This window comes from Hydra viridissima, unplaced genomic scaffold (genome assembly GCF_058129835.1).
Source record: "Hydra viridissima isolate aposymbiotic clone 2 unplaced genomic scaffold, HvirCarnegie_v1 scaffold_10, whole genome shotgun sequence".
NCBI classification, from domain to species: Eukaryota; Metazoa; Cnidaria; class Hydrozoa; order Anthoathecata; family Hydridae; genus Hydra; species Hydra viridissima.
Window position 1 is genome coordinate 354,592 of NW_028324309.1, and position 25,435 is coordinate 380,026.

Below are 25,435 nucleotides of genomic sequence, written 5' to 3' on the forward strand. Positions count from 1 at the left end.
TTGACATTGGTTGTGTTTTTAATTTATTTTTATGATGACACCATTTTTGTATTTGTATTAGACATTTTAGCTCTATTTTAACTATTAAAAGTTAAAATACAGCTAAAATGTATATGTGCATGTATAGTAGTATGTTTATGTGTGTGTTTCTGTACGTATATGTATCTATCTATCTATCTATATATATATATATATATATATATATATATATATATATATATATATATATATATATATATATATATATATATATATAATCAGGGAGAAATCAGGGAAAATGGCTCTTCATCAAACTTACATAACTTAAATAAGTTGTATATAGTACATATAATATAAAAGTTTATTTGGCTCTTGCATCAAGCGAATCTTGAATCTTCACTTGCAAAAATATAAACAATAATACAACCCTTATTAAATGTATCAATACTTGATACATTTAGTGTGGGTTGTATTATTGTTTATTTTTGCAGTTGAAGAGCATTTTTCTAAATGAATCTAGGTCAATTTTTGTGAAGTTGAATTTGGGTAACTTTAAATTAAATCAAGGAAAACAGGTAGAAGATCAGGGAAATATCAAGGAAAAGTCAGAGAAATCCGCCTTAAAATATTGGCAGACATCCTTTACATAATATGCATGCATAAAAGTTGTTATATTCTAATATAAATATTATATATAATAATTTATATGTATGTATTTTGTATATATTGCATAGAATATATGCCATATATACAATATTGACATAATATATGCAGTATTTAAATAAATGGTATATGCAATTGCATATACAATATGACATATACATTTCATATTAAGCATATATGACATTATATATAATTATAGCATTTTATTAAAAGGAACATCGACTTCTAAAAACTATGAGAAAACTGTTCAAAATTTTGGGGATCAGGAAAGTAAGGTTTTGGATAAACTATTTGTTTGTTGTTTTTTTTTGTTTTACTACTTGTTATACATTGTGTATGTGTTACGCATACATACATTGATTATGATGCTGACATATATTGACAAAAGAAAACTATTTATATTTTTTGTAAAAAAAAATTTGTATTTTAATTAAAGTCATAAATGGATGAAGGCTTTAAAAGAATACATATTTCATGTTACAAAAATACACATTTCTACTTTTTTATGCAGAAAAAGGTTTTAAATAACGCTCTTTTCCATTACCTTAATAACACAGCACAAAAATGTGCTAGAATACCATTTTTACAGCGATCAATTCACCTACAGGGATAAATAACATAAATGTTTAAAACTTTAACTCCAAATATTTGAGTTCCATAACACCTTCATCCGTGTATGTCTTCAATTTAATAACTAAATTGTGTTTTTGAAACCAGTTTTCCAATAAGATTCAAATGCAATGAAATATTATTAAGATTAACAGAACTGGAGCAAAAAAATAATTTTTTAGAAGTTCAAAGTTTTTTGGATAATGAAGACATTGTTGTTCCCCCTGGCCTTCCAATAGAAAGTAAGGAAGATTTGGAGAGGCTTAACCTTATGCTACAGATGAAATCTGAGATGGCTCTCTATAAAATTTGAAATTATTTTTTATATTATGTTTCTAGCAGTCTACAGGTTGCGTTTAAACTTGTAACTATTATTTTATAAGATCAAAGATAAGTTTTTTTATAAGTCTTATAATTGTAATTTATCAAAGGTAATTTAATAATACCTTAGTTATATTGTACCGCATTACAATTTCATTTACCTTTGAAAAAATAATTTAAATAAAAAAAGTTGTAATATGTAGCATTATTTGTTTTTAGGTTGAATATCTCCGTTTTATTGGCAGTAAAGTTGAACATCCAAAATACATACAATGTGTGTTGGGAGCCATGTTTTCCAAAAATTTTAGCGTTTTATGTAATCTAAACGGATCTTCAAGTAAGATGATAGCTACTGGAATGGGCAAGATTAAGTTGCGATGTTATCATTTTGTGATAAAGTGCTTACTATGTAAGTATTACTAGTTATGTAAATTTTTAGTCTATTCAAGTCAACCATATTTTTTTATTCACAAAAATATGTTTACAACACTAAGAAAGAATATAATATGTTAGTACTTATGACAATTACCAGTGTTGTCATTAGTTGTGAATTTGTAAGATATTATGTTCTCCCTTGGTGACTTAAACTTATTAATGCCATATTTTATTGTTAACTAGAGACATTAATTGCCAATGTAAACCATGATTTATTAGTATTCAACTATATGATTCTTAAAGAGCATATAGAAGTTTGTCTTGAACCGAAAAGCTAATTGCTCTCGGTTATCATATGCACATATTTTTAAAACTGCTAACCAGTTAATGTAATTCTTGATTTGCAAAGTATACGTATAAGAGCTTAAAAATAGCTTAAAAATAATTTATATTTAAAGAAAAAATAAATTGAGTTTTTAAATTTATTTTCATTTTATTCTTTTAGCAACAGTAAGAGTTCAGTATCTTAATTCCAAGGATAAAGATATTTACCCAATCGTTTCAAGATGGTTTCAGGGCGCAAATGATCAAGGAGATTGGCGAATAAATAGACAGATGAAAAGCAAGGTTATAAAAAATCAGTTGCAGTTAATCAATGAAAAGAATATTTAGTTATTATTTTCTTTTGCAAATTTATAAAAGCTTATTTATCTTGATTTTATTTATAAATCTAGTTTTTCTTAATTGTTATTAATAATTATCTAATAAATCGCCACGTTTTTAAATACTAGCGTTTTAAAATATTGTTTTTAATTAAAGCTGCCAATATTAGTTTCAAACCTTTAATAATATTAACTACAATAATAGAATATTTTTAGTTCTTTATTTGTAAATATTTTTCTTTAATGGTCTGCAAATAAAAGTGTAATAATAAAAAATTTGTTCTTTTTTTTGTATTCAACTAAGTTATCTATAAATAATACAATATTTTGTGTCGGCAGTAGTACTGTTTGGTAAAATCTGATATACAAACAATCACTATTAGAAAATTAAATGTTAAAAAGCAAAGTTATACTTTGTTATTAAGTAATATTCAAAACATGATTTATAACTTTTGCACTTTCAATTTAAGCGCAAAAGTGAATTTAAAAAATCGCGAAAAGAAATCATATAGTTGGGCCGGTAATGGTACCAACTGTTAGCCTCCTGTTTTATTACTGTTGAGCCGTTAATGGCAACCAATAGTTTAAAAACAGTTGGCTAAGTGTTGGTAAAAGCGTTACGTTTTTTTCACGGTACCAACTAAATAGCCGACTGTTGGCCCAACTGTAGCTAATAGTTGGTTATTAGGATCGGGCCAACTACTTATTTAATGTTCGATGTTTACTGGGAAGTTTACAAATCGATGGCGCTCCACCGCAAAGGCAAATAGTCTGTGTCTTTGTTTGCACATTTTTCGATACCTTGTTTTGCACATTTTTCGCTATTACAATTTAATTCCGTCCGACTATTTTATTAAGCCCTATTATTTGATAAAGACTCTCACTCATCGACGGCCATTGTTATATAAAATAAACTAATCTGAGATCAATTTTAAAAAAAGCTTAAAAACTAGGTATATGGCAATGAATCAAAGAATGACATACTTCACATTTTGATCGCAGAAAAGAATATCTGTAATAAGGAAAATAAAGTTACAAGAGGGCGAAATGAACCGGTACGTTTTCTACTTTTATTCTACTCTTGCTATTTGTTACCTGATCTTTCAACAATATAAGTTTCATAGTTAGAAAAGCCGGGGGAAAAAGAGGAAAATAAGATTTTACAGAAGTGAATAAATAAGGCAGAATGAAGTGAGAGTAGACGAATAATAAAAAAATTTTGTAACTGAATATTGGATATTGAATATGAAAAGTTTAATACAAGAAACCGGTTTCAGTTGGCTTGACAAGTGCTCACACTCCTCGCGAATTTTCTTACTTCTGAAAAAAAGAAAAGATATCATCGAAGAGTTTAAAAGCAGCATAAACTACATATTTATAATACTTATTTTTAAATTTCAAGCAAACAGTTGGTAAATATAGTAAGTTCCATCAACAAATGTAGGAAAGAAAGTGCAAAAAGTTTCTAAATATTGAGGTTACATTAGAATTCAACTCAGGAAACAAATTAAAAGAATCAGCACAAACTTACATTCTGTGTTTTCCTATTTTTTCTATTTTTTTTAAAAAGGTGAAAGAAAACAGCGAAGAGTTTAAAGATACCATAACCTATCATAAGTTTCATATTCATAATAATTTAATCATTAAGTTAACATTTGATAAGTCCAGTACGTTCCAGCAGCAAACAAAGGGAGATAAATTTTTTTTAATTTCTAAAACTTCCTATAAGGTAAGACTTAAAAAACACTGTATATTCACACATGACCATAAACAATCGTGGTACTCATTTGCAATCTTCATTCAAACCAAAGGAAAATTCCGTAAAGACGTTATTCTTTTAGTTTGTGTGGTTCATTTCTTTAACACCAGCTTTTTGATGGAGTTTCTTCTACAATTTTTCGGATGCCTAATACCTCTTCACCTCTTTTTATTCAATGTTAGTGAGCTGTTGCTAGAATTCACCTCGTCCGAATTCGTTTTTATTTTTCAGTTTTTTAAAACAGCAAGATCAAGTAAAATTGTAAAACGTTCACAAAGCAAAAAAGTTTTTTAGGCAGAAACCTCTTAGATTACTCGCTGAAGAATTTTTTTTAAAAAAAAAAAAAGAACTCTTCTGTCAAAAAAATGTATATATATATATTTAAAGAATTATATAGGCAAACAACGAATCTAATTATTGGTGTATATCGTTAAAATTGTGCCTACCGATAAAAAATCGGTTTGTGCAAAAAAGGTAACCTAAAAAATATTATGAAATTTAGAACTGTTGTGATAATAAAATGAATACAATAATAAAGTTACTGTTTTACTTAATGAATGCAATAATAAAGTTAAATAAAGTGATTCTTAATGAATACAATAATAAAGTTACTGTTTTACTTGTTATATTCCTGTTATTTATAAGTTTATACTTTATTTAACAGCTACCATATTGAGATTATTTGAGCATAAATATTCAAGTTCATTAACAAATAAATTAACTTGAATGTTGATGAACGAATCTTTTCAAGAAACTAAATTCATTGATATGTATAATATTAGACATCACATTGAATATACTCACAAAATGCAGTGCAAAATTCATTTTCAAACTGCTATTCGCAAACATAATATTTACAAAAATGTTAATAGGCGTGAAGATGGCATGAAATAAGAAAACCAAACATTTTATCAGGCAGCTGCTCATTGAAACATCGTCATTGTTTGTTACATTTCGAAATATTAGTACTGTAACCGATGTTGAAAAAAAAGCTTTTCTCATTTTGGTTTATTCATAATTTTGCAAATCATCGATATTAAAAAACCATTCACATATCCAAATGCGCAGTTTTTCGATTACTTTACAACAAATATACTCAATGGCTTTTGAAACGTGCGAGTTAGTGATATGTATCCGTACTTCTTTATCATCCGGTACATCTCCTTCGATGATTATTTGGCAATTATCAACGTTTAGGACTGTGAAAAGGTGCTCATTTTTAGACAATTTAGTTATGTTTAAATGTGAACTATACTTTGATCGCTGCGAACAATTTTCTGTTATTCGCGATGAACAAATGCTTTCAGAAGCCTCTGCTGCTTGAAAAAAAAAACATAATTTATATAACAGCTGCCAAGAATGCATAGCTAGCAAATAATAATTAGTTATGTATATGTATAATGGTATTGCAGGTTGACTATCATTCAACCATTTTCTAAGGTTGATGGTGCAAAATATTTATTTACAAGTTTAATTTAACATTATATTAAATTTCATGAATATTTTTAATGATATGCAGTCAGTGAAAATATTTTTTCGATAAAATCACTTTTGTTTTTTTTTTCTTATTTTCTTGATGAAAAAAGTAGCAGGCTTTTTTTCAATTATGGCGCTGTAATTTCTTTTTGGTTAATGCTTTAACCACTATGACATTCGCGGCTCAAAGAACGAGGCACTATTTTACATTGCTGATCTGATCATGCTTTTCTAAGTAGTGGTGTAGTACTTAGAAAAGCATGGTCAAGCCGGCAGTATAAGACCAACAACCGGTCATAGCCGTCAAAGTTTGAGAAGTCCAAATCTAAAGATACAACAAAATTTTAGATTTACAACAAAAAATTGCAGCCAACATATTGGTATTGGGGTTTATTGCTGCATGCTGACAAAAATTAGTTTTTAGGTTTTTAAAAAACGAAACAATACGTTTTCAAAGGTTTCCTTAAACAAAATCTAATCATAAGCGCGCAACAATTGAAAATCAAATATTCGCGAATAACAATATTTCTCAGGATACAGCAAAAAGTGTTAAGCAACTGTTGCCAGAAAACCCAAATCAATTGATGTCTCTTGGATTGCAAAAGTGGACTATGAAGTTAGCAGCCTAAATGATCAAACACATCATTGAAAAAAACGAAGTATTTTCCCAACTGCTGGGAGTTGAAAACTGATAGATACTACAAAAATAATATCTCGTAGTTTTTGTTTCCGTGAAGATTTTTAAACTTTTATTTTTAGCCTGAGCCACGTTTTCAAGTCATTCACCAAAGTATGTATTACTTCTACATTTTTGTAACTTCTTATAAACATAAATTGAAAGTTTTTGTAGCAATAAAAAATTAATTGATTATTTTACAGCTATAATAAGCTTCTTGCCTCATTTTTGTATTTATTCTATAAATTTGCTGTAACCTATCTTTAACTGATACTCATGCCATTTGTTTTTATACAATTATGTAGAATGTAAACTTAGCATAATTATCTTTATTTCATTTAGTTTGTAAAGTAACTTCGCCGATATGGAATAAATATGTGACCGGCTGGGAGAAAAGGTATCAAAAATGCGGGATGGAGTTAAGAGTGTCAAGATGCTTACTGTATTTATTGGGATTGATGTTAAAAAAAATCAAAATGAGATTTCGACAAATACCAGAGATATTAAATTTACAAATAATACTTTTCAAAAATGAATTTTTTGCAATAGCGGCTTTAAAAAAGTAAGATAATGTAATCAGCCATTTCTTCAATCACAATAGATAATTAGTGATATATAAAAAATATAAAAAATTGTGCAAAACATTCCTCAGAGTTCATGCATAGCAAAAACATTGAGAATGAAAAGAGCTACAACTTGACCTGGACATGTATTTTAGTGATTTTCTCATTATTTAGTGACCGCACTAATGGTACCTTTTCTCCCAGCCGGTCACATATTTATTCTGATAACATTTCACGAATAGCTGCAATAATTTAAAAATTTGGGCGAGGTTATTCAAACAGTTAACAAGATAGACATCAAATGATTTTTAAAGCCAAAACACGTAGGTCTAAAACAATTCTGTTTAAAATGTCCGTCTGTTTTAAAAGTCTAGTTTTTTCAAAATTTCCATTTTTAGTAATCCTTTTGTATTTTTTTGAAACAACGTTTGTGGTATGAAGCACTATCTTCTCTTCATAATAATTACAGATGTATGATTTTTAGGATGGTTAAATATAGAAAAAAAAATACGGCGAAAAAAAAAAGTTTTGCTTGCTTTTCTATAAAAAGTTAATAATGTAACTTAGTGTAGGATACCTCACGAGTAATGAAACATGACTAATTTTTACATGCAAGATATTAAAGCTCAGAGAAGTATTAGAAAAAAAATATAAAGACGAAAAACATCTGCTGAGCTTTAAAAATAAAACTCTCAAAAGTAGTATAAAAAGTTTCATGGGGTTATTGTAGACCTAAAAGGCCATGGGCTGAGTTTTAAAAGTGGAAAAAAAGTAGTAAAATTTCCCGTCAGGACACTTCTAGTAATCAGATGAAATAAATACATGTAACTTAACATTTTCTAGTAAGTACTTTGTTTTGGGAGTGATAAAAAGAGACCTTGTTTTTAATACAGCTTTTGAAACTTTAGAAATACCTCCATCAATTCAGTTAATCCCTTCATAATTTAAATTTGCAACATTTATCTACGAAGAATAAGTTTTAAGTTATGATGGCCATGGTGGATGATAAGATTGAGTGATATTGTTTCCACTCTTGTAATTAGTTATGCTACATGAATTGAAATGAACAAACTTTTTGTTTTAGGCAAATAAACTTCTTATGAAAAAACTTGAATTTTAAGATTTTCACTTTTAAGTTGCTGCATCAGAATAAAAGGTGTAAGAATTGTTTGTGGCATAAAATGATTATCAATTTTGTTTCAGGCAAAAACTAATACAGATATCTTTTCGATTTGGTAGAAAAAATTCAAATAAAGAACAAACATAGGGAATACACACAGCCAAGAAGGCTATAAAAAAAGATATTTCCTTATATTTTTAATGATAATCGTCAGACTCTGAACTTACGGTAAAAAAAAAGTACATTAGCAATTTATCTTATTGCTTTATGACTTCAGAGCTATTTGCAAATTAAAATGGTATGTATATTGTGCCTCCATCTTCACACAAGCTGTTAGAGCATGGATATTACGTTGCATATTGCTTTTTATTGTAACATAATGAAGAGCCTTCAAAAAGGTAGTTACAAATCCTCAGCTATATCATACCTGCAAAACTTTTAGAAAAAATGTTATTCAATATCAGTTCTATTATCTTCAAACTACCACAAGTCCAATAATCTTATCTCATTCGAAAGAATAGCTTTCAGCATAAATGAGCTAAAAAGCCTCAGATTTGGGATTTTTTACTTAATGTTAATAATTATTTGTTGAATAAAAACAAACGTCGTAATAAGTTATTGTTTCTGTGTTTATGGTATACTTTTAAGTAACTATTTTTCCCTCTGCTTGTTTTAGATTTTCGTTTGTATAGAAAAGCAAATACTGAAAAATTTAGATTTAGATGCAAACTTAATTTTAAAGGTATTAAACTCAAAATTATCATTTGATCCGAGACTTCTTTCGTTGATATGTTAGATGCATTCCTTAACTTTTTAGAAAGAACTACCAAAGAAAAATTGGGAAATAAAGTGCTGAATACGAAATACAACTGATTATTTTGGGGATACTTTGAAAAACCCTGTGTTTACTCAGCCATAAAAGACCACTTTTATGAAGTAATGGAACTTAGCACTGGCAATGAAGTAAACTTCATCAGTAGTAACCATTAAACTCACATAAAAAACTGTTGATTTATTAAGTTTTTAGGATTGAGCTTTTTGAACCACTATCTTTCTATGTGTTACTAAATATAGAAAAAATATATATTTTTAATATGCATGTGAAATATAAACAATCTTAGGTACCTTGACTTAGGTTTAAAAAGTGCTAAATGATTAAAATAGTAAAAGTGGATTTATTTTTGGCAATGAGGAAAAAAAAAATCCTCTAATCATAATGAATTATTTAATTTAGCTAAAACCATTAAATTTGTAGGGGGGCATAAAAATTACATAATTTTGCCATTAAGTGATTAATTGATTTAGGTACTTAACAGCAGAAAAATTGTGAGAAAATGATAAAAAGCACATTTTTATTTACTTGATTTCATTCAGTTCAAGTTGTTCTTACCAATTCTTAAATTTAATTAGTTTGAATAAAACTTATTAATGGGTATACCTAGGTTTTGAAGCACATCGTTTCTTTTTAAATCTTGCAAAGCATTAGTAATAACAACCATATAATTATTGGGATGGCGTTGATAGAGTTTATTGAGAACCTCTTTTATTTTTCGTTTAGGATCTTTGTAATCATTTTCAATTTGATCAAGATTAAAATCTTCCAGACCAGTCAATCGAGCGAACTTTTTCCAATCTCGGTATAATTTTTTAATCAAAATATACCTTTTACTTTTATCCATTTTCTAAAAGTAGATTTCAGTTTCAACAATAGATGATCAGAATCTATAAGTTAAATCGTATTTGTAAGTACAATATACACTCCAAAAAGTTGTAAGTATAATGCACAAGTTTGATAGTTGCAGTTGAAGGATTATCAGGAAAAAATATAGAAAAACTATTATCGTACGAGAACAATACAATTATGCAAATTCAACCATGTCTTGTTTTACCAACAATGCCTTGTTTTAAAAAAAGATCAAACAATGTCTTGTTAAAAAAAAGCCATTGTGTAGGAATTTACGCATAAGCTGGAGATTAATGGTACCATCTAGTCGGAATCACGTGACTTAGTTGCGCAATAAAAGTAATTATATTGGGTTGAGATACTAAAACCAATCGGTTGAGATACTAAAACATCCCTCAAAAGGAGGTCACTCCGCAAAGTCCGTAAAAATTACCGTAAATTTTTTATTCGCATGTTAAGTTTCTTTCAAAAAAAAGTTACACACAAAATCGCTAATTAAAAATTTTAAAAATGATGGAATCGGATAATGGTATCTTAGAAAATGTATACAGAGATGATGACATCCAGAAAAGTACTGATGAAGATGATAGTGATGATAATAGTGAGCATGAATTCAAAGGTTATTAAACTTTTTCTTCTCGTATTGTTTTATTAGTAATAATAAAATAATGCAAAAAAATGATGATAATAATAATGTTAAGCAACTTAAAATATGTGCACTTTAAACAACTTCCTGAAAAATCAAATTATAGCTGTTGGAGTTAATATCCAATAACTAATGTCTGTTATTTTCACCAGCAATAAAGAAGAAAAATTGTCCAAATTTTTCAATTAATGTTATAAGGCTGTTATGATATACTTTAACCAAGTTTATATATATATATATATATATATATATATATATATATATATATATATATATATATATATATATATATATATATATATATATATATATACACACACACACACACACCTGTAACAATTAGTATTTCATGGTTGATGTATTATATGTATGTTATTTAGATGTAATTAACATAGTATTTAATGGCTGATGATTGCTGTAAGCCATGAAATTTAAGTACCATACATAGTTTCTTTATTATATATATATATATATATATATATATATATATATATATATATATATATATATATATATATATATATATATATATATATATATATATATATATATATATATATATATATATATATATGCTAATGTGGTGATACCCTAATAACTGTTTTATATTCCAAATTCTAGGACACAATTGCCAGAAGTACCTGAAAATTGGGTCCCTGACAGGTGAATACGTTAATGTAGGTAAGTTGTTTTCACTTTTGCCCCTTTTTTGGTTGCCAATTAAGAAAGGTATATTTTAAGATATGTGCATTTTATACCTCAACAGTTATGATGTATTGATAAAGTTCTTGTTTTTTTGTTGTTTTTATTTTTTAATTTTAGGGAATATGATAAAAATTGTATTTGTATGTGATTTACCTGATGAAGCTGCATTTTGCTTAAAACAGTATGAACTGCAAACAACTACACGATATGCAGTTTTCAAAGTCGGAAAAAATTTCGGAAAGATAGGTTTTATTATTTTAAATTGTTTTTCTGTTATTAAGATGTAATTAAAAAGTAATTATGCTGTTATCAACCTTTTTGAGTAGGTTTTTATTGTTACAAAAGAATAAAAAGTACATTGAAACTTATTTTAATCTATCTGCTAGTTTGTTGCATGATTTTTCATACACAAACTAGCAGAAAGTTACCAATCTTATCAAAGGGAACTATTTGATTTAGTATTCCCTCCAATCCTTCCCATCACTGTTGTGTCTGTGTGACAACACTGTTGTGTTGTCAATGAGCACTACCTATTCTTCTTAACTTCTCTCTTTCTCTTAGAGGCTTTTTTTTATTGTGGAGAACTAATTCCTAAAAGCTTTCCATTCTAACATCATTTCTAAGAGCACAGGCTTCCATGTACCTACTTTACCTGAGACTTTTAAGTTGTTTATGTGCTTATGATATTGCTTATATCACAATAAATCTGTATTCATTTATTTGGGCGTATTTTATAAACTCTCAGTTTTAAAGTATAATGACTTTTTGTATGCAATCAGTGGCCTGGCTGGTGGCTGGGTTTTATCTTTGTAGATAATGTGTTTGCAAAAAGTCGAAAAGTGTTATGGGAAGATGATGTCGTTCCATTCTCTGGAACACCTTACATGATTTCAACATCAAAGGTGTTGGACTGCCATCATGGATTTGATAGAAATTTAGCAGCCAAAAAGAAGTGCAGAGAAGAAAATAAAAAAAAGGTAAATTGCTAATTTATATTACAAATTTTTAAAATTAAGTTATATAGCAAATTCAAACTTGGATTTTGTATGCATATAATGGTTTTACATTTTTTCAAAAGATTTTTGTGACATTACATACATACATACATACATACATACATACATACATACATACATACATACATACATACATACATACATACATACATACATACATACATACATACATACATACATACATACATACATACATACATGCATATGTACATACATACATACATACATACATACAAATGTCATTTACTGAAATGTGCTATTTAACACATAATATTATTATTAATAATTCATCAATAATAACTGCACACAAAATGAATGCAATAAACAAAAAAAGATATGATGATGATGATGTCCAATCAATATTCTCTATATGACTTATCTGCATTATAATAGATAAATGGTATTATCAAACTAGGGCATTGCTGATCCTCATTACCACAAAAAGTATGTAGTTCTTCAGGACAGCAAGAAGTTTATGTGCCCAGCTCAAGTTGTTATGAGAGAAATTATACTTTTCCCAGAATTTAAGGTTATCATTTTTTTAAGTTTGTTTCTATGTATATAAATATATTTTTTTAAATTTGTTTCTAAGTATATTTTTTGTTTTATTTTAAGATTTTCACATTTAATTCAGAAGTCAGTTTGTATTTATAGATTTTAGAATCAACTGAATGGCGAAGAAAAAATGCATCAAAATTACTCAGAGATAGTATCAAGAATGGGTCATTTGAGAAAGATAGTATCATTAGAAAGATAGTGCTGGTAATAGATGATTTGTCTTGTCATGAAAATCATCCAGTTGGGGATAAGGTATAATAAAATATTTTCTATTTCCAATTTATAAAAATATATCATATTATTCTGTATCGTCTTAAGTTCAGCTTTTTGATAAACAGTTCAAACAACTTTTAGATTGAGCTAATTTCCCAAATGATAGATCCTCAACTTTCAATTCAGATTGAACAATATGTGAAAGAAGGAATTTTAAATCTCAGGGAAATGAAAAGATTGCTTAGGATTAAAGTAAAAGAAATGTTTGAAGATCAAAATCCCCCTTTCAATAATAGAAGATTTTTTCCTAGAAATAAAACTATAAGATCACATATTGTAAAAGCACAACACAAGTTCAGGTATATTTTAATCTATTTAATATATATTTTTTAACCTTATAGAAAAGGTCGATAGGAGAGTTGCTAAGCTGGTAGTTTTTATCTATTATTGAATACCTACACATAATTAAATAAGATTTAACATACAGATGTTCAATCTTATTTAATTACTTGTGTTTAGGTATTCTATGATAGATCAAGAATGTCTTTTAAAGAAGATTAACGCTTGGAAAGAAACATTGTTAAGTGATGTTTAAACTCTGATTATTGGGGTGCTAACTTCATTAAATTCAAAGAGTATATCTCAAGATACTGGCTAAAAATTAAAGAGGTAATATTTAGAAGGTGAACATCTGATCAATTAATTAGTCAGGTGTTTAACTATCAGTATCAATATGATACTATAAGTATGATACAGAGAAATGTAATAGTTTTAGATTTATCAATTATGATATGATACTATAAGTATGATACAGAGAAATGTAATAGTTTTAGATTTATCAATTATGATATGATACTATAAGTATGATACAGAGAAATGTAATAGTTTTAGATTTATCAATTATGATATGATACTATAAGTATGATACAGAGAAATGTAATAGTTTTAGATTTATCAATTATGATATGATACTATAAGTATGATACAGAGAAATGTAATAGTTTTAGATTTATCAATTATGATATGACACTATAAGTATGATACAGAGAAATGTAATAGTTTTAGATTTATCAATTATGATATGATAGTATAAGTATGATACAGAGAAATGTAATAGTTTTAGATTTATCAATTATGATATGACACTATAAGTATGATACAGAGAAATGTAATAGTTTTAGATTTATCAATTATCAAGTATGTTTATAGAGATGGGTTTGGGCATATCGAAGTGATAGATTTTTGGTGAATTGCAATACAAATAATGGTGTAGAACGACAAAACCAATCATTTAAATATTCATACCTTCAACGATATAAAAACTCCTCAATTACTAGCATGCTCACAATCCTAATTGAAGAATTCTTTCCTGATAAGCTAGAGAAGTTCTTTACTTTGTTTTTAGTTTATTTATATTTTACATTTATATTTTATAGGTTTACAGTAGTAGTTTCAGTATGGTAAAATATAAATTTGTCTGGAATTCTATAATTTAGATAAAAAGTTATAGTTTTACATATATACATATACTTTTATAATGTCATACATACGAGCATTTTAATTTGCAATAGTAATGCGTGTCTATATACTAGCACATAATTAAACTAAATAAAATAGTAATGTAAAGAGTAGCAAATGTATTGCAAAAGTAAATGTATTGCAAAAGTAAATGCTGTAGTTTTATGAATTTAAGCTTTTTAATTAATTTATTTAGCTATAAAGAAGCGAACCTTAAAATGCACTCCAGCTATAAACTCTATAATACAACTGTCCCTGAAAATCTATTCAACAGACCACATGATTTTATCAAAAACTGTTTAGAGAAGATTGCACTTGCTAATGACTCTGAGATGACTGGAGCTTGGCCACAAAGTCATGGAGTATTTACGGTAAACAGTTTCTCAGGTAATAATGAAAGTTATACTGTAGATTTTGGAAGTGACAAATTGATGCCAAAATGTTCTTGCAAAAGTTGGCGTGAATCTGCATATTTATGCAAGCATTTTTTCCTGGTATTTATAAGATTTCCTGAAACATGGTCATGGAATTCTTTGTCATCATTATATAGAAATTCTCCTTTCCTGACTCTGGATAATGATGATGAGAATACTGTATACATTCCAATCAATTCACCAACTCCATGTGAAGTTGGTGATGAATCAATGTTATACGGAGAGTGTTTGTCTCCGGCACTTAATGACTCGATAAAAAAAACCGTTGTAACAACTTCAACTCTTTCACAAATTCGCGATATGTTAAATCAGATAAAAAACTTAACATATGATGTTGATGAATCAACTATTGATACCAGTGAAGTTTGTGAAGATTTGGCAAAGGTCTTAAAGAAATTTTCAAATGCCACCAAAAAGGAAAATGGAATTCCAGTTAGAAAAGAACTGGGGGAACCCAAATGAATCAAAATATATAAATAAAATATACAATAAATAAAAGTCTCCAACATTTGGTAAGTATTTTACATATTGTTTTACATGGCATTTTTTACATGGTTTTATTTTATATTTTTACTTGTTACAAAATGATATTTTAAAGATCTATATTTTTCTTATCATTCTTTTTCTTTCGTTGGTCTGATATTCCCAATTTTCTATGAGTCCCCTTCTCCTACTACTCCCATTTTTTGAAATGTTAAAATTTAAACTATCAAAAAAGATTACAATCTTTGTATTCGTAGCGTTAGAAAAGCGCTCAACAAAGTTACAACAAGATTTTAATAAGTTGAGTTCTCCGTGAAATGGGAGCAGCAGTTTTGGTATTTACTAACCCGCAAAAAGTCTGTTTAAGAAGTGAATTATTTGATTTAATTCTCACAAATCAGATATTTTACCTTAATACTTACTGTTTTACGGGGATGGATGCGGTAACGGAGAAAGAAGACGGTACTGGGTAATTTTCAACAGGGGAATGAAGATGATAACAAAGTTGGAGAGTGGAAGGAACAAATGAGTATAGTGCTTATAGTCGACTCCCTGGCTACAGGACATGATTATTAGTGAAAAATGTAGACACTTTCTTGTATTTGTATTTAAGATTTGACATTGAAAACAATCTGTTAAATATTAATACCAGAAGTAACATCTCAATAGTTATTAACATTCAATTGTTATTAACTTTATTTTTAAAAAATGTCTGCGCAGTATCACAAAAAACTATTTCTGGCGGAAACCTTTTAGTCTAATTATCGGTTTCGCCAAAACTACTGGATTATACTCGGGTTTAGGCCTACCTCTAGTCCAATTTGCATCGTAAAAAAAAAAATCTTTTAGCAAAATATGCAGCAAAAAATCTAACATTAATAACCTTCGTTTCACAAAATTCAATATAGTTGTATCAAATTTGAAAAATTCATTTCCATTACCAATCCACGGACGTAAAAGTACAAAGTGCAAAAATTCTTGGCCGTGTTTTGATCAAATTTACGGTAATTTTTACGGACTTTGCGGAGTGACCTCCTTTTGAGGGATGTTTTAGTATCTCAACCATTGAAATGAGGGAAAATAAATTATTTTATTTTACACGTAAAGATAAGAAAACGCTTGTAAAGTTATTATAATGTCTTTCAATTATTATGAAAGTTTATCAAAAGAAGCAGCAGAAAGATATCTGCGAAAAATAAGTCTTTTAGGTGATTAGCTTTTCTGTTAATTTTTTTAACCATTTTAGTTAAAAAAAAAAGGAAAATAGAACAGCATTTTCTTTTTAGGATTGGACAAGTGTCCATATAAGTATCCAGCCGATTCTTGGACTGAAGATCCGAGTCAATGGCCTTCTTTAAGTTATCATAATCTTTTTCATTACCTGATTAAGACTCCATGTAAGGAATATTTTTAAATAGTTGTTTAAAAGCTAATTTAATTCAAATATCTATTAGTTTGATTGGCTGATGTTGTAAATATTTATGTTTGTTTTGTGAATATTTATTTTTGCTTTGTGAATATTTATGTTTGCTTACACTTGTTTTTAAGTTTCAACATCGTTTAGGCATCTTATCTCCAGAAGCTATGGAAAATTACAAGTCATTAGAGGCTTGGAAGTACTTTCAAGAAGGTTGGGTACAAACTGTTGTTCACATGAAAATAAGTCAAGATATCATGATCTTAAAATGTGATGTTCGACCTTCATATAGAACCACATCTCCTAATCATAAGCCTTGGGTAGCTCTTGATTTACTTGGTAATGTAGTGACTGCTCACTGTAATTGTAAGGCTGGGTAAGTGTCTGTTAAGCATTTGAGTATGATAATTTAACACTTAGAAACTCTTGTTTTGTGAACCTTTTTTTTAAATTATTCAAATGCGATGACATTGTTCAAACATGTTTTTATTTTATTTACATCTATAGTTAAATTTTTTATCAGCCTTAGTGAAACATGCTCACATGTAGCTGCAATGTTATACAAAATTGAAGCTGCTGTTCGCATTGGAATGACATCGTCCACACCAACTGATTTACCATGTCAATGGAATCAAACATTTATTAAAAATATTGTTGGTTCCCCAGTTCATCTATCAATTTATATTCTGATGCTGCTAAGGAAAAACTTAAAAGAAAAAAATTTAGGAAAATGCCTGTTTCTCCAACCAATATTGAAAAAAATGAGTTTTTGTCAGGTTTGCAAAGTGTACAACCCAAAACAGCTGCTCTTCATTTGTTCAAAGATTACGATGATGAATTTATTCACCTAGGATCTACTGTTGTGGCTAAATTGCCACTATCTCTTAGAAATTTTTTCATCGAAAACTATAAATCTCTAGATAAAGAGCAGTTAAGTTCCTATTATGATGAGAAAAGAAAAGTTTTAAAAATCAATTCTGATGACATTGTCTATGTTGAAGAAGCAACTCGAAATCAATCATTGTGTGATTCTTGGTATCAGGTACGAGTAGGCCGAATAACTGGTTCTTTTTTGTATCAAGTTTATTATGCTAGAGTTGAAACACCACCTAAATCATTAATTTTAAATATTTGTTCTGAAAAGAATGTAATAATAAAAAGTCCTCCAATTGTTTGGGGACAAGAAAATGAGATAAATGCATTGACTTTACATGCACAAATTTATTCAGACTACAATAAATCTCATAATTCAGTGCCACTTTCTGAGATTGTTGTCCATCAAAATTTGAAAGTTGAAAAATTAGGACTTTGTATAGACTATGAAAAACCTTGGTATGCAGCATCTCCTGATGCTTCTGTTTATTGCACTTGTTGTGGGCATGGTGTTTTGGAAATTGAATGTCCTTATACTTTAAAAGATAAATCTTTGAAAGAAGAAATATTGAAAGATGTTTTTTATGTTGGTGTAAATACAGATGGGAAATATTTTTTACAAAAACAGCACAAATATTTTTTCCAGGTTCAGCTTGAAATGAGAGTTACTGGAGTTAGTTATTGTGATTTTATGGTATGGACACCCAGTGAGTTTATAGTTTTACGTATTGAACCTGACAGCAGTTTTATCAAATCTGTGTTTAACAAATGTGATATTTTTTGGAATATGTTTATTTTGAGGGAATTAGTAACTAGAGAAGTTGAATCAGGAATGAAGTTGCCCGCCTTAATATCAAATGAAACTATCAATGAAAATGATAATGTGTGTTGTATTTGTAAATATAAAAGGTCAGAAAATGGCGACACAATGGTAGTCTGTGGTTCATGTGGTAACTGGTTTCATCTTAAATCTATATCTTTAAAATCAGTGCCAAGATCAAATGTATGGTATTGCAATAGCTGTAAATACAAGAAAAAGTCTGCAAACAAAAAAGTAATAAATATTTTTTATAGTTTTAGCAAGCAAAAAAACTTTTTTACTATTTCATTTTTTAAATATTTTTTTAGAAACTAATGCAATAATGGAGCAGTGCGAATGCTGAGAAATGAAATGAAAAAAGCATCATTTTGCTGAAATAAAGATTATCAAATTTTTGAATAACGGCTTTTTTCATAGCCACACATTTTTAAAAACATAAAGGCATATGATTCAATATCGAAAAAACGATTACAGATTAGCTTTAATTATCTAGATTAATTATCTTTGAGATTGCGGGAAATATGCAGTAAAAGAGTTTGATTATCTGATCGATAGAAAGAAATTGGATATGGGTACCATTTCGTGTTTTTTCTTTGTTTTTAACAGTATTTTACGTTAAAACAAGACTACTGTATTTTATGTTTATATTTCTCCGCAAGTTTATTATTTTTTCAAACTGATTTTTATCTATCTTGGACAAACTAAACGTTAAGTGTGAGATGTAAAATGAGAGTAAAATCTTCTCTAAAACATAAAGCTTCCTAAAACTGTAAAATCTGTGTAATCTTGAAGTTCACCTTTACTGAAATTGTACGAACCGATTAATTTACTGAAAAATCGTGTTAACAGGTTATCACATTTTTGACCGTATAAACCGTACGGAAATATTTACAAAAATTTTTTATACTTTTTTAGCGGAAGTCAAACACCACACTCAACTACCTAAAAATATTTAATGCTATGTTAAGACTATATTAAAGCAGATTGCTTATTGGTATGACCAATATTTTACCATACCTAGAAATGTAAAACTGCAAAGTAGACAATCTAATTTGCAGTTTTACATTTAATAATAAATTTATTTCTATACTTTTATTTACTTTTTATACTATTCCCACCCACCCTTGTATTAAGGACTCGAGAGTATGGAAAACGTTTTCGATATGCGGATAAACTAAAAGTTGAGAAAAATATCCGGAAAAAGATAATCCCTAACAACAAACCGCTTGCCCTACCCCCCTTCCATCATCCTTCACGACGGCCTTGCTTATTTAACGTAAACAATTCTCTACGTCAAATAATGCTTTTATTGAGATATGGGGCTATGAAAATAGCCGTTTTAAGAAAAATTTTAGGATGAAACATCTTTATTGAACACAATTCCTTCCCTAAGGTTTAATAAAGCAGCACAAACTGTTACAATTTTGTCACAATTAGAAAGAGTAACTGAGGTAGCTTCATCAGTTATGTTTTTAACAGTTCGCAAAGGCAATACACCTTGAAGAATGGTGTAACGATTTTTTAACAGCCCAATAACTCTTTCTATGTGAATCCTTACAGATGATAATTTGCGAGATGTTTCTACCTTTGAAGCAGAGAGATGTGCTTTACCCTTTGTAAAGGCTGGATTAATTAACACAGAGCAACTTCCAGCTGCAAAATCGTCTTTTAAAGTAAAGCCTCTATCTGATTAGATTTGATAACCTGACATATGAAACTTGCTAGATGTAAACTCTGATTCTCGAGTTATTTGATTATCTGAAGCTCTCCCACCATAACATTTGGAAATAAAGTTAATTGCTCCAAGAGGTGTGCATGAGATAAGACATTTAATCGTGCAATGTTTTTTATATTGGCTGTAAAATTGTGCTCTTGCCATAAGAGATGATGGTGATTCCACAAAAATCTTAAAACAATCAATAATTTATGTTAGTCTTGGGTATTTTTTCTTGAAAACAGGAGGGATTGTTTCATATATATGATCTCGATCTTGCATTTTTATTAAAAATTTTAATTTTACATACATAATGTCAATCCATTTCCAAAAGTTATCCAATGCAGTAGTTTTTTTAAAGCTAAACATAAATGATAACATGTCAAAGTTTATGTTGTGTCTTAACTTTACTAAGCAGAAAACAATTTGATCTGCCAAATCCAATTTTTTTAACAAATTTTCTTGAGCTCCTTTGCATAGGAAACACAACAGCTTTTCTAATACTGGAAGGCTTACTCCAGTAAGCATATTGCACTTATCAGGATGGGCTCGAATTTTATTTATTCCTAAACTGCAGTTGCTATCTTTTATTGACAACCACTTTGACATAAATAAATCTCTTTCTAATCGAAGGTTATTTATTTCAGTATATAATTGTCTTTCCGAAGTTGTCACATGTCTTCCAATGTCAATTTCACATTTCTCAATTAAACTTATTTCCGAATTTAAAAGGCTATTGGTTGAACTTTGCTGAATATTGATGTTTACAGCAACACTCTTTTCTTTAAAATAGGAAAAAATACATATAATATTATGTAGACTTATATTGCATTTAAATAACTTTTAAATAATCAATACCTTCTATATAACTCTTATTAGAATCTTGGACTGGAACATCTTCATTAAATAAACGAAACACTAAATTCTGAAAAATATTTCGTCACTTATTGATTGAGCAAATAGTTTTTTGCATGCAGAAACACTCATTTCTGAAAAAAAAAAATTGAAAAGTGCAACAATGTCAGAGTAATTAAAAAAAGTGACAGCAAAGCAGACAATAATATTTACTTTGTCTATATATCCTCCTATTGACTCGGTTAATTATGTTATTATTGACGTTTCTTTGAGGAGAACTTATTGTTGCAGTATTAAAAACTGAAGGAACTGAGTCGGGATGTTTCTCAAAGAGTTCTCTTTTACCTAAAATTTTTAAACAAGTAGTATTTATTGAAATTTATTTAGTATATACAACAAAAAGCTTAAGAAATGCTGTTTACCAGTAATAAAGTGTGCTGAACAAACATAAACATTCGAAGATTTAGGAGACCACAGTTTGCTCGACGAAGTGCTATCTGCAGCACGATTTATCGCATTTAACCATTTTCTTCTAACTGTTCCATTCTTAGGAATGCGATAAAATTTAAGTTCTTTGTTTTTTTTACAATTAGCTGTGCAACCTACAACACAACAACTCCTTAATTGCGAAATAAATTAACCATTCAAGATGGTTAATTTATTTCGCAATTAAGCGTGACGTCACGCCGACTAGATGGATACGAGGAGGTAATGAAAGCGAAAGTAGTGAAATTTTGAAAAAATTGTGAAAAATAGTGAAATTTTGAAAAAATTTCACTACTTTCGCTTGAAAGTAGTGAAATTTTGAAAAAATTTCTTTACTTTCAAAAATGAAAATTTGTCGTGAATAGTAAAGTTTTTGAATTCCTGGTGTTGTTAAAGTAAATAAACTTATTGTGAAATTAAACAAAGAAATGTTTAACAAGCTTAGTGATAAATTATCATTTGTTAATGCAGCAGAAATAAATCCTTATGAAGGTAGGGTTTTTAGTTTTTTGAGTTGTTATGTAATATCGATAGTGGGAGTAAGTCCCATAAAAAAGTAAATCTCCTCTTATAAGCTTTAAAGATCATATAAAAAAATCCTTAAGTTAAAGATTTTTTTATATGAGAGTAATTATACCCTTTTCAAAACTAAATTATTAAAAAGAATCATTTTAATGATTAAAATGAACTTTTTTGGTGGTGTTTTATGGAAGAGTAATTCTCCCCTTTTTAAAGTTTTTGTTAAAAGTGTAAGTTTTACTTTTGTCAAGTTTTTTTTGAAACAATAAATCTCATATTTAAAGGATTTTTTTCATATGAGAGTAATTCTCCCCTTTTCAAAATTAAATAGTTAAAAAGAACAATTGCATTGATAAAATGAACCATTTTGGTGATGTTCTGTGGTAAGAGTAATTCTCCCTTTTTTTAAAGTTTTTGTTTTAAGAGTAAGCTTTACTTTTATCAGGTTATTTTTAAAACAATAAATCTTCTCTTTTAAGGATTTTTTTTATATAAGAGTAATTCTCCCCTTTTCAAAATTAAATTATTAAAGAGAATCATTTTATTAATAAAATAAACCTATTTGGTGTTGTGGAAGAGTAATTCTCCCCTTTTGTAAAGTTTTTGCTGTAAGATTAATATTTACTTTTGTCAAGTTTTATTTGAAAGAGTAAATCTTCTCTCTTAATGATTTTTTTCATATGAGAGTAATTCTCCCCTTTTTTAAGTTTTTGTTATAAGAGTAAGTTTTACTTTTGTCGAGTTTTTTTTAAACAATAAATCTCCTCTTTCAAGGATTTTTTTCATATGAGAGTAAATCGCCCCTTTTCAAAATTAAATACAGTTGAATCCCGTTAACTCGGACCCTGGGTAAGTTGGACTTTTATTAAGTCGGACGGAATTTCAATTCCCCTTGAACATTCTCTATCAACTTACTGTAAAATAATCCGCTTAAGTCGTACCCTGGTTAAGTCAGACCATTCGCTAACTCGTACTGTTTTTTGGGGTCCCTTCGACAAAAAACTTCGCTTAACTAGGACTTTTATTTTGAATTTGTATATAAGTGTGTATAATAACAAAACTTCCAATACTTCAGTCAAAGTTCCAAACTCTAAACGCTCGAAAATAAAATACTTTTGCGTCAAATATAATTAAACATAGCTAAACATTTTCACGGAGAGTTTTCGATATAGTTAAGCTTCGATTAAATTCTATTTGTTAATTACTATTACATTATTTAAATATCAATTAAAATTCAAAACTTAGATCGTTCGAAAATAATTACTTTTGCATAATTTCAAACAGCTTTGAATGCTTCAAAGCTGTTTGAAAAAGAATTGTGCGAGTCACTGAAACAAACATCAATTTTGGACTTTTTTAATTTATAGCATATATTATATATACAAAAATATATATTTCACAAAAGATTATATTTTTCAATATATATGTACATAATATTTATAACATTCGATAAGTCTCGAAATCTCAATAAGTCGGACATTTTCAAAAAGTCCGACTTAACGAGAGCTTTGCTTAATTCGGACATTCGCTAAGTCGGACAAAAATTATATACCCTCGGCGCTAATACACTTTTGCACCTCCTCCGAATTTATTGATTTTAGTTGCAGATTCTGAAAGATCGTTGTTTAAAACGAAAAAAAAAAGGTATTCAACAACAAATTTCATCAAAATAAAGGGCTCTAACTCGATCTCGAAGTTTTGAAAAAATACACACAAAATCACATCTTTTTTCGCAAGATAAGATATTTCCTGTCCAAAGTGTTCGTTTTTAAAATTTTAATAGCCTTTAAACTCTACTTTAAAAAAGACTGGTTCCTATTATAGTAATAAAATAAGGAGTAAATGACTTATAACTAATGACTTTAAAACAACGAAGCGCAAGAATATTATAATGCGTGATGACAATAAAAACCAGGTTATTTAATAAACAAAACAGTTTTACAAACAAAACAGTAGTAAACTGGTTACGTTGGCAAATATTAGCGTTTTTGTGTGTATATTTTCAAAACTTCGAGATCGAGCCCTTTACTTTGATGAAATTTGTTGTTGAATACCTTTTTTTTTCTTTTTAAACGACGATCTTTAAGAATCTGCAACTATAATCAGTAAATTCGGAGGTGGTGCGAAAGTGTATTAGCGCCAGATCCTCTTCAATCATAAAATAATATTCCCCTTTCATTTTACTTACTTCTTAATAAAATTAAGTTACCGAGACACTACTAACAGCCTAAAAGCTGGTTATCAATGTAGACGATTTTAAAAAACAAGATAAGTAATGAAAAATTGGTCGCTAAGTAAAAATTCATTCTGTAACGAAGGTCCGTAGTTAGGGTTAGGGATAGGAATAGGGTTAACATCAACAACATTTTTTTAAAAAAAAAAATTTAGCGCATGCGTACAAAGTATTGCGCTCCGAGTAGCATATGGCTGCATAGAGCGAATTGAAGAGCAGTTTTCAAAAACTTGTTAAGTCCATTTTTGTAGTTTTGAGATATTTAGGTTTTTTTGTTTATGAAAAAACTAAAACTCACATGTAAATTTTTATAAGTTTACATAACTCACATGTAAATTTTTATAAGAAAACATTCAAATTACTTACACTTCATTTATAATTAAGCTTTGGTAAAACTTTGTTTATTATAAGCCACTTTTAAGCCCTTTAAAATGCAGGGGCGGATCCAGGAAATTTTTTGGGTACATCTGATTTTTCCACGAGCAATTTTTCTCCCCCCCCCCCCACACACACAATTCCGGAGTTAGAGGGGAAGGATTAATACACCATATATATACACAGGGCCATTCCGAAAAGATCTTCAAGGAGGAGGAGGGGGGGGGGGAGGAAATAACGTATGTTTTTGCCGAGTTACTTCTAAAAAAAAAAAAAAGTCATCGTTTACTGACGTTTGCTGACTATAGTTAAAAACTTGCCTAATACAAGTCTGAATTTGCCGACTAATTTTTCAATAAAGTTTTTGTAGGGGGTGGGGGTTTAGACACCGCTCTTCCCTAGTGACAACTCTGTATTTATAAAAAAAATACGCAAGGATATTACTAGGACATCTTACCATAGTAAAATCGTATATTTACATAAAATTTAGAAATTTATTTATATTGACAAGTTAGATTTATTTATACTCACAAATTAGCTTAATATTTTCACATTCCATTTTTAAATTATAATCTTACACATTTTACACATCTTATATTTTTATCGTAAATAATTATCTATTATGTTTATATTGTAACAAACATAAAAAATATAAATATAACAAAATAATTACTTATTATAAT

The 25,435-nt window shown here is 28.5% G+C and overlaps 1 protein-coding gene, 2 long non-coding RNA genes and 2 pseudogenes across 5 annotated transcripts; 4 read left to right on the forward strand and 1 right to left on the reverse strand.

Moving 5' to 3' along the window:
- Positions 1-326: 326 nt before the first annotated feature.
- LOC149882477 (uncharacterized) lies at positions 327-2,725 on the forward strand. The gene is made up of 3 exons (XR_016456603.1): positions 327-917; positions 1,792-1,981; positions 2,453-2,725. It is a non-coding gene; the product is annotated as an uncharacterized LOC149882477 (long non-coding RNA).
- Positions 2,726-7,746: 5,021 nt separating this feature from the next.
- On the forward strand, positions 7,747-11,478 carry LOC149882478 (uncharacterized). Its single transcript, XR_016456443.1, has 2 exons — positions 7,747-10,506; positions 11,155-11,478. It is a non-coding gene; the product is annotated as an uncharacterized LOC149882478 (long non-coding RNA).
- Positions 11,479-12,012: 534 nt separating this feature from the next.
- LOC149882479 (uncharacterized) lies at positions 12,013-15,578 on the forward strand. Its single transcript, XM_090100003.1, has 8 exons — positions 12,013-12,215; positions 12,670-12,783; positions 12,909-13,064; positions 13,167-13,384; positions 13,545-13,596; positions 13,629-13,694; positions 14,235-14,410; positions 14,740-15,578. The coding sequence occupies exons 1-8, from the start codon at positions 12,123-12,125 to the stop codon at positions 15,437-15,439; spliced, it is 1,575 nt and encodes a 524-aa protein (XP_089956129.1). The 5' UTR covers positions 12,013-12,122; the 3' UTR covers positions 15,440-15,578.
- A 906-nt stretch (positions 15,579-16,484) lies between these two features.
- LOC149882480 (uncharacterized) lies at positions 16,485-18,541 on the forward strand (annotated as a pseudogene). The gene is made up of 4 exons (XR_016456442.1): positions 16,485-16,668; positions 16,747-16,857; positions 17,025-17,253; positions 17,401-18,541. The product of XR_016456442.1 is annotated as an uncharacterized LOC149882480 (transcript).
- Positions 18,542-19,887: 1,346 nt separating this feature from the next.
- LOC149882481 (uncharacterized) lies at positions 19,888-21,769 on the reverse strand (annotated as a pseudogene). Its single transcript, XR_016456305.1, has 4 exons — positions 21,562-21,769; positions 21,353-21,484; positions 21,143-21,273; positions 19,888-21,066 (listed from the first exon to the last, which is right to left on the reverse strand). The product of XR_016456305.1 is annotated as an uncharacterized LOC149882481 (transcript).
- Positions 21,770-25,435: the final 3,666 nt, after the last annotated feature.

Bases quoted from the DNA above. Each gene is read 5' to 3' on its own strand.
- LOC149882479 (XM_090100003.1), top strand. From the start codon at position 12,123: ATGATTTCAACATCAAAGGTGTTGGACTGCCATCATGGATTTGATAGA. The intron at 13,695-14,234 runs GTAATATTTAGA...GTATGTTTATAG, and splicing joins ACTGGCTAAAAATTAAAGAG to AGATGGGTTTGGGCATATCG. The intron at 14,411-14,739 runs GTTCTTTACTTT...TAATTTATTTAG, and splicing joins TTTCCTGATAAGCTAGAGAA to CTATAAAGAAGCGAACCTTA.